The 10467-nt window shown below is 34.7% G+C and overlaps 1 protein-coding gene across 1 annotated transcript; it reads left to right on the top strand.

Annotated features, from left to right (window-relative positions):
- The first annotated feature begins 5766 nt into the window (after nt 1–5766).
- Nucleotides 5767–10272, top strand: chchd2 (coiled-coil-helix-coiled-coil-helix domain containing 2). The gene is made up of 4 exons (XM_058744684.1): nt 5767–5976; nt 6867–7119; nt 8839–8995; nt 9929–10272. The coding sequence occupies exons 1-4, from the start codon at nt 5930–5932 to the stop codon at nt 9937–9939; spliced, it is 468 nt and encodes a 155-aa protein (XP_058600667.1). The 5' UTR covers nt 5767–5929; the 3' UTR covers nt 9940–10272.
- The last annotated feature ends 195 nt before the right edge of the window (nt 10273–10467 follow it).

Genomic DNA, 10467 nt, shown 5'->3' with positions numbered 1-10467 from the left:
CAGTGTTTTCAAGATATGGGACATTATTACATTTGAGAGGGCTATAAAGACCCCATTTCAAATTAGTAGAAGAAATGATTGGTCAGTTCTTATACGGGACGTCCCATACTATATGCACACCTGATATGAAACCATTTTACTGCAGCTTTTTCAAGATAAGGTACATTATTACATTTTAGAGGGCTATAAAGAGCCCATTTCTAATAAGCAGAAGAAATGAATGGTCAGTTTTTATATGGGACGTCCTGTACTATATGCACACTTCATAAGAAACCATTTTACTGCATAATTTTCAAGAAAAGGGGTATTATTGCATTTTGAGGACTATAAAGAGCTCATTTCTAATATGTACTCAAAATGATTGGTCAGTTCTTATACGGGACGTCCCATACTATATGCACACCTCATATGAAACCATTTTACTGCAGCGTTTTCAAGATATGCGACATTATTCGAATTAGAGGGGTATAAAGACCCCATTTCTAATAAGTAGAAGAAATGAATGGTCCATTCTTATACGGGACATCCCATACTATATGCACACCTGATATGAAACCGTTTTACTGCAGCTTTTTCAAGATAAGGTACATTATTACATTTTAGAGGGCTATAAAGACCCCATTTCTAATAAGTAGAAGAAATGAATGGTCAGTTTTTATATGGGACGTCCTATACTATATGCACACCTCATATGAAACCATTTTACTGCAGCTTTTTCAAGATATGGGACATTATTCAATTTAGAGGGGTATAAAGACCCCATTTCTAATTAGTAGAAGAAATGATTGGTCAGTTCTTATACGGGACGTCCCATACTATATGCACACCTCATATGAAACCATTTTACTGCAGTGTTTTCAAGATATGGGACATTATTTGATTTAGAGGGGTATACAGACCCCATTTCTAATAAGTAGAAAAAACCAATAGTCAGTTCTTATACGAGACTTCCCATACTATGTGCACACCTCATATTAATCATTTTTACTACACCGTTTTGAAGAAATATTGCATTATTCTACTTCAGAGGGCTTCTAATAAGTTGAAGAAAAAAACGATCAGTTCATATATAAGACATCTCATGTTATATACATACCTCATATGAAACCTTTTTACTGCAGCGTTTTACTGCAGAGTAATGTGCTGTTGTTTCATTTCAGAGTCCCGAAAACACCCCATTTCTAATAAGAGGAAATGGATGGTCAATTCGTATACGGGACATCCCATATTTTATGCACACCTCATTTGAAAACAGCTTGCTGAGACATTTTAGGGAAATGTACCATTATATTTTACTTCAAAATCTTACACTCTCAAAAAGGATGTAAATAATAACACTTTTTTTGTGTTATGGCCATTTTAACACATTTTGTGTAATTTTAAGTTGATCATGTGTAAAAGAAAGAGAGAGAGAGAGAGAGAGAGAGAAACAACACAATATGTGTTAACTATCATCCAATCACATTGCTGCTGTGTCACTCCACAAGCTGTTAACCAAATCCGCGTCTCTTTTTTCATTGGTAGATGATGTGGATGCACTCATGTCAGGTATATGGATTTCCCCGCTAGAAATGTAATGTTCCCAGAGCATTCTCAGAACGTCCCACCGGTGTCAATGACGTTCCCAGAACGTTTCCCGAGATGCTCATGATGTGAAGATCTTTAAAGGGTCGGGGACGATATTTGGAGGAGCTTCAGGGATGAACACTGCTCAGAGTGTATTTGGTCCCACAATACAGTGTTAAAGTAACACTGAAGCAGAGCTGAACTTAATGAGAATGTTAACAAGCAGAATTGCTGAAGAAAGAGAAACAGAAAAAAAGAGAAATGAACAGAAACACAACTACAACTGACTTAGTCACAGACTTAGAGGAAATCAACTGAAATAAAACACATTAAATCTCTGAAGATCTCAGCAGAGGAGGATTAAACAACTCCACAAACAGCATCACCAGCTTCACTCATTACTAACCAGTTTGACTTTATTTCTGTCATACAAAATTTTTTGATTTAGATGTTAGTTTCATTTCACAAAACGTCACCATCACCATCACTGTGGTCAGTGTTTGCATTAGTTGGGCTCTTGACCCTTAAATTTACAAAATTGTTTTATTTTGTTTTTTTTTCTTGCTGTAGTTTCGTTTATAAAGCACATTAATGTAGCAAAGAAAACTTGATGGAAGCAATCATCATGTAGTGACTTGGTTTATTGAATGTTGTCTTTCACACTGTTGAAAATAGAAGCTTGTTTAGACGTTTGTTTCTGCAGATTGAATTTTAACTGTGTTTGGACAATTAAAACAATTGGGCACGAAAAGCACACATTGACATGAATAATCTGCATATGAATCTCAACAATGGTGTCAATCAACAAAATATTCAGATAAACATCTTTGAACATCACAAAGCAAGCTTCTAAAAAGTCACATCAAAAATAACAACAATTAAAGCAAATAATAAGAATAAAAGAAAATACTAAGACAATTCAGGTGCATAATTTATTCATGTTGCAATGCATTCTGGGATCCATGAATGAGTTTTGATTGGTGCACCCAGAATGCACTGCAGCATGAAGCTTTTTGTTTACTGTCACTATCATTGAGATTCATATGCTGATTCTTGATGAATGTTTGTATCTCAGTTGCACAGATGTTCAAAATGCTTTGTGCAAAATGTTTTTTTTATTATTATTATTATTATTATTAAATCCAACAAATTATTCAATTAAAACAAAAACACTAAAATAATTTAACATCAAACATAATCACAATTTTTTTTAAACAGATCACTAATCAGCCAAAACCAACTATTCATGTTTTTGTCTGGCTTTTTTTTTTTTTTTTTGTCATAAGAGTGTTTTGTAAACACAGATTTATAACAGCCAAAGAAAAACTAATGTTATAAATTTAAGGGTCAAGAGCCCAACTAAAGCAAACACTGACCACAGTGATGGTGATGGTGACGTTTTGTGAAATGAAGCTAACATCTAAACCTCTTTTAATTCTCATTAAGCACTTGTTTCTGAGCAGTGTTAATTCCTGAAGGTCCTCCAAATAACGTCGCCCAACCCTTTAAAGAACTCCACATCATGAGCATCTCGAGAAACATTGTGGGAACGTCATTGACACCGGCGGGACGTCCTGAGAACTTTACCTTTCTAGCAGGGTAGATGTTGTTCATTCTAACAGTGCTTGTGAACTACTTTTTGTATTATTAATGTTCAGTATTCAAATCACATGTGAAAATTGACGGTGTAAATGTAGCAGTCAAGTTTTAATATATATATATATATATATATATGTATTGCATTCATTTTAACTAGTTAAGAATAGCATATCTATGACACAAATCATGTGATTTATGACACATTAGTGTGTTAAATTTTAACACACTGCCTGTGTTAAGAAAACATTTTACTGTATCATTTTTAAAGAGCATGCTATTTTTTTTTCAATTATAGAATTATAAAACTGTACATTTATGCTTTCTAATAAGTAAAAAAAAAAAAAAAAAATCAACAATTAATTCTTATAAGGGACCTCCCATACTATCTGCACCCTTTATGGGACATTATTTTATGGGACAAACATTTTACTGTAGCAATTTCGAGTTCAAAGTCAAAGAAAAAAAATTTCCAGTATTGAAAACTAGAAATATTATTTCAAATAAGTAGAACAAGGCTAATTCTTCCAAAGTACCTCCTACTATTTCAGCACACCTAATGAGAAGTACTGTGGCAGTTTGAAGTTGCATACATTCAAATACAAAAATTCTTAAAGACAGTACATTATTTCTCCAATTTTGAGGCTTATAGAAACATCAATTTAAATATGTAGATAAAAATAATGGCCTTTGCATGCAAGGCACCTCCTACTCTATCAGCACAGCTAAAATGAAGTCACACACTGTCAGAACTGTCACACTATACACACTGTCGGAACACCTCATATGGAGTCTTTGCTCTGTAGCAGTTTGGAGCATGGATGGATCATAGAGTATGCCCAGTCTTGCTTCTGGAGATCTCACTAAAAGTTCAGCTCTAAACCTAATCGAATTATGAGTCAGGAACATTAGATAGTTACAGGCAGGTTTGTTGGAGCAGGACTGACACTGAACTCTACAGGAAGGTATCTACTGAAACAGGATTGGGTACCCCTCATGTATTATGTGCCTTTTAAAAAATAGTCAGTGGATCTACTTATTTGTTTAAATAGCAATTTGTTGTATTTGTTGTATTCAGATGCATGCTATGTCCAGTACACATAGCCTTCTAAATCGAGTGATGTGCCATATCCCGAAAACGCTGCAGTAAAATGGTTTCATATGAGGCATGCATATAGTATGGGATGACCCGTATAAGAACTGACTGTTCATTTCTTCTACTTATTAGAAATGAGGTCTTTATAGCCCTCTAAAATGTAATAATGTACCATATCTTGAAAACGCTGCAGTAAAATGGTTTCAAATCAGGTGTGCATATAGTATGGGACGTCCCCTATAAGAATGGACCATTCATTTCTTCTACTTATATTGAAAAGGAGTCTTCATAGCCCTCTAAAATGTAATAATGTACCTTATCTTGAAAACGCTGCAGTAAAATGGTCTCATATGAGGTGTGCATATAGTATGGGACGTCCCATATAAGAACTGACCAATCATTTCTTCTACTTATTAGAAATGGGGTCTTTAAAGCCCTTTAAAATGCAATAATGTCCCATATCTCAAAAACGCTGCAGTAAAATGGTTTCATATGAGGTGTGCATATTGTATGGGACGTCCCGTATAAGAACTGACCATTCATTTTGTGTTCTTATTAGAAATTAGGTCTTTATAGCCCTCTAAAATCTAATAATGTCCCATATCTCAAAAACGCTGCAGTAAAATGGTTTCATATGAGGTGTGCATATAGTATGGGACGTCCCCTATAAGAATGGACTATTCATTTCTTCTACTTATTAGAAATGGGGTCTTTAAAGCCCTCTAAAATACAATAATGTCCCATATCTTGAAAACGCTGCAGTAAAATGGTATCATATGAGGCATGCATATAGTATGGAACATCACGTCTAAGAACTGACCAATCATTTTGTGTACTTATTAGAAATGAGGTCTTTATAGCCCTCTAAAATGTAATAATATACCATATCTTGAAAAAGCTGCAGTAAAATGGTTTCATATGAGATGTGTGGGATGTCCCCTATAATAATTGACCATTCATTTCTTCTACTTATTAGAAACAGGGTCTTAATACCCCTCCAAATCGATTAATGACCCATATCTCCTTTTCTACGAATCTTGCAATGATTTGAAAGGTAGAAGAATATAGTAGGCTTATAACAGAAACGTCAAACAGACCAATAAAAACACGAATATGAAAGCAGATGTAGAAAAAAAAAAAAATCCCCAAAAATGTAATTATATATCTCAATTCTGGGTGTCTAGAATGAAAAGCGCTCTGAAAGCGCGTTTCCTCTGTGTTAGTCCTGCAATTACCGTAATCATAATAATACGCGCGCACCACAATTCCATTCGCGGCTGGCTTGACCGTGTTTTTCTGAACTGCGGCTGGCTTGACCGCGGTGTTAAATCACGATTGCAGACTCGATCTAAAATGACAGCAATACAACTATGATGGACTGATGTCTAGCCAATTACAGGGGTCATAACACGACAACTCAGATTTTAGTAACCGTGCACTATAATTATTATAATGCACTATAGAATTGGTATTTAATAATATTTCATGCCGGAAGTACAGCATGCGCATGAGCGGAAGTCAAGCCTTATGATGTAATACACTAGAAAGTTCCCCGGATTATAAGTACAGTACGAAGGTCAGTAGCGCGCAGACAGAGTATAGTCATCTTAAAACAGCAGAACTTTCAGCGAGTCTCGGATTTTTTTCTGGATTTAGTTATAAAAAAGCAACATGCCAAGAGGAAGCCGAAGCAGAACTTCGAGGATGAGTCCTCCAAGGTTAGTTAAGAGCGGTTATCTTGAGCTAACGTTACATGTGTCAGTGCTAGTCATGCGTCAGTTACGTTACTTAACCAACACTTTAAATCAGGAACAAACTTCTTTACCATCAGCTACAGCTTCAGAAGACTTAGTCTCTTTAATCTCTTAATGTCTCTTTAAGCATATTAGTTATTAGCAATAGTGATGGCGATTGTAGAGGATATACATTGCCTACATTTATGAACATGAGTGTATATGAACGAGCCGGCTTTGGATAATATTTGTTTACAGTATCAAATCTAAAAGATTTTAAATGATTCTCTGCTCTGAAATGTTTCTTTAAGCAGTATTTGGTGTAAAACAGACGCATACTTGCAAGCGAAAGCTTGAGTTTTGTGTAGAAATGCACTGGTTTTATAATTCTAGAATTCTGTAAAAGTGTATTAAATTATTATTTTTTAAATTATTTATTATTCTTAAAACTTCCTTCTAGGCTTTAGTTAAATTAGAAAAATTATTCAGGTTTTTAAATATTAATATTGAACATTAGATGAGAAGAAAATTGTATGTAAAAAAATTAAAAATTAACAGGCATCAGTAAATATTTATTAATTGTTGAGTAATAAATGTACAATATCTACTGACCAATATCTAAAAAAAAATAATAAATAAATAATACAATTTAATCGAAAACCCATACTATACCCAGTACCCATATGTATTGTTTATCAGTCACTATTTGGTCCTGTATAGCAACCACCTAGAACACCCTAGCAACCATATAGGAACAACAGTCATAAAAAAACCGCATGAAATACTAATGATTGATAACCCAATTTCAATAGTGTGTGAACCTTGTATGAAGAGATCTTGCTGTACAGGTAGATGATGGTGTGTTTTCTCTCTAGTTACTCCTCCCCACCAATGGCTAGAGCAGCTCCTCCACGCTCGTACGCTCCAGCGCCCGCTCCGGCTCCACCGTCGGCGGTGGCGGCTCCTGCTGCTGCTCCCCGTCAGCCGGGGATGTTCGCTCAGATGGCGACCACCGCGGCGGGCGTTGCGGTCGGCTCTGCTGTCGGACACACGTTAGGTCATGCCATGACTGGCGGCTTCAGCGGAGGTGGTCAGACAGAGGCTGCCAGGCCAGATGTCACCTATCAGGTAAACACAAGCCAAACTACCTGTTTGAACAGTTACGCTCAGCTCTCCTTTGAGAAAGGGTAGTACACTTTTGCAACTTGTCACAGAAATAATGTTCTTTAGAACTGCAAACTGATGTTTTTGGACACTTCATTGTTTTAATTAGCTAGTGTTAGGATTTAGGTACTTCTTCATATGTCATTACACAATTCCTTCTATTGTCTTCTATGGAGATATTGTACTGATAAATGTACTGACAACAAGCGTTTAAGGTAAAGTATACTTTGATGTCATTTCTGTTGACCTACAAAAGGTTCAAACGCTCACTGATGCTCCAGAAGGGGATGTACATTTTTCTTATTTTGCCTAAATATCATATATTTTTTTCATTTAGTACTGCCCTTCAGAAGATACTTACTTGTTTCCCAGAAGACAAAATAAATTTACCCTGATCTTCAAATTCAAAAAGTTTTCACCCCCCAGCTCTTATTTTCCTTCTGGAGCATCAGTGAGCGATTGAACCTTCTGTAATAGTTGCATATGAGTCCCTCAGTTGTCCTCAGTGTGCAAAGATGGATCTCAAAATCATACAAGCATTGCTGGAAAGGGTTCAAATACACAAAAATGCTGGAAAACCAAAGAATTTGTGGGACCGGAGGGATTTTTCTGAAGTACAGCAGGCAGTTCAACTGTTCAGGACAAACAAGGGACTCATGAACAACTATCACTAAACTTAAAAAAAAACAAAAAAACAGCTCTTGATTATTCAAGTAAAAACACAGTATTAAGAATCAAGGGGATGTAAACTTTTGAACGGGGTCAGTTTTATAAATTCAACTATTTTTGTCTCTTGTGGACACAAATGTATTTTATGCGAAATATCTTATTCAGGTCAGTACTAAATAAACAATAACGCATTTTGTACAATCCCTCTTATTTTGGTTCAATAATTAACATTTTGCAGATTCTGCAAGGTGTATGTAAACTTGTGACTTCAACTGTATGTCACGTATCTAAATATATTTTAAGTTTAGTACATTTAAAATATGTTAACTGAAAAAGTAATAAAGTTAGTTACAATTATAATCAAGTATTTACATGTGGCTTAGTATGTTGGTCAACAAATCAAAATAAGTGTATGACATGAAATGTAAATTGTATGTTATTACAGTTTTTTTATGTGGACTTTTTAAAGCTGTACTTAAGTGTGTTAGTCTCTCTTTGAGTACACTTAAGTGTCTTTTTATTTCATTAAGATTATTTCATTATCTGCAAGTAGAGTTTTAAAAATATACGGAAACACTTTATTTTATGGTGTCTTTCTTGCAGTGTAATTATACATTTAAGTACTAAGTAATATTAGTTAGCTACATGTACTTACTATATGCTTAGAGTTAGAATGAGGGTTTGGTTTCAGGTTAGTTGTGTGTAATATTGCTTAATTTGTTGTTATTACTAAAGTAAGTGCATGTAATTTGCAATAAGAACACCGTAAAATACCAAATATACTTCTAAGAAGGGAAGTACACTACAAGTGCACATTCAGCACATTTAAGCTCTTCTTAGTACAGACTCCTAAAATATTTTTCTTAAATCCTTATATAGACGTTTTGTCTGACAAACGTCATGTACAGCCATGTATTAGTAATTATGTTCATTTTTTATATCTGGTTGATCTTGCTAAAAGATTTTAGTATATATATAATTCTGAAAGCTTCTTTATCCTAAACGACCCCACAGGAGCCCTACCAGGCTCAGCCCATGTACCAGCAGCAGCAGCAGCAGAGTCCCTGTGGATACGAGCTGAAGCAGTTCATCGAGTGTGCTCAGACACAGAGCGACCTCAAACTCTGCGAGGGCTTCAGCGAAGTACTGAAACAATGCAAATTCTCCAATGGTATGTACACAGACGTTTCGTAGTGGCACCAGTTTGCAAAATTATATAATTAAATGCTAAGTTTATTTGTAGTTTTTGAGTCCAGTGCAGAAGTGTTAAAATATGAATGGAGTGAAATTGGCACCTATTTGTCTAATTTTAGTCAATTATATGTGAATAATTGAATGTTAATCATTTTATTTATTTGCTGTCAGACTGAAGGAATAGTAAGGCATTTATTATTAGAAATCGACCGATACTCGTTTATCACTGGATATAGTGAACAATATTTGCACTTTTTTTTAGCTTGATCAGAGTAAAGTATTAAAGAATAGCTGCGAAAAACAGAATTACTTTGCTGTGCGTTCAACCGTAATCATCAGTGTTTCCTAACCATATTTCATATAAATATAACATATTTAATTGTTCACGTTAATAACATTATTAATTGTTCTGGTAACATGGATTCTCATCTTGATGTTGTTACAGCAGTATATTTAAATAGTTTGGTGTATGCGACACAATTTTGTAGATTATGTGGTGGATTTGCCCACATCAGTTTGCTTCAACAACATTCCTTTGCTGTATTTTTTCCATTATCATAGTTTTTCAGTGGATATGTATGGAAGCCCGTTTCTGCCACTGAATAAAAAAAAAAAAGGTTACTGTGACTTTTTTTTCACAGAATTGTGAGATATAAAGTCAGAATTATGATTTATAAAGTCACAATTGCGAGTTTGTGTCTCGTAATTCTGACTTTTTTTCTCAGAATTAAGACTTTCTCGCAATTGCGAGTTTATATCAGAATTAAGTCAGAATTGTGAGATAAAAAGTCGCAATAACCTTTTTTTCTTTTTTCTTTTTTTTTTTATTCAGTGGCAGAAACGGGCTTCCATAGATATGGGTTGTATTATTCTAAAGTAATTAAATGTTGTTGTTTTTTCTCGCCTACAGGACTGTCATGAGGTTTGGATTGAAGACATGAACACAGCTATTCCAGAGCCATTCACTGTCTTCTTGCTTCTGGAAAATGATTCCTCTTAAAAATGCATCTCAGTCAGATATTAGGGCCTATGTGACAAATAAAAGAAGAAATGCTGTGTAACATATGTGATGCATAGTATTTATATATCTGGTGTAGATAACTAGCTTTCTGATTTTTTTCTTCTGCTTAAGTTACTGTAGAAGAGATCACAGTGTGTATTTCTCTGCAGGAGAATCTTTGATATTATTAAAAATGTTTAATTCAAATGATGTGTTCTTGAATGGTGAATAATAAAAGGATCAGAAACATTCAAGTGCTCTTTGCTGTCATTTTTACCCACAATGTCTATTCAAATATGTGACCCTGGACCACAAAACCAGTCTTTAGTCGCTGGGGTATATTTGTAGCAATAGCCAAAAATACACTGTATGGGTCAAAATTATCCATTTTTATTTTATGCCAAAAATCATTAGGATATTAAGTAAAGATCATGTTCCATGAAGATATT

The sequence above is a fragment of the Onychostoma macrolepis genome, chromosome 15 (assembly GCF_012432095.1).
Source record: "Onychostoma macrolepis isolate SWU-2019 chromosome 15, ASM1243209v1, whole genome shotgun sequence".
In the NCBI taxonomy this organism is placed as follows: Eukaryota; Metazoa; Chordata; class Actinopteri; order Cypriniformes; family Cyprinidae; genus Onychostoma; species Onychostoma macrolepis.
The sequence above is the reverse complement of the archived record's forward strand: the minus strand, read 5'-3'. Positions and strand labels throughout refer to the sequence as shown.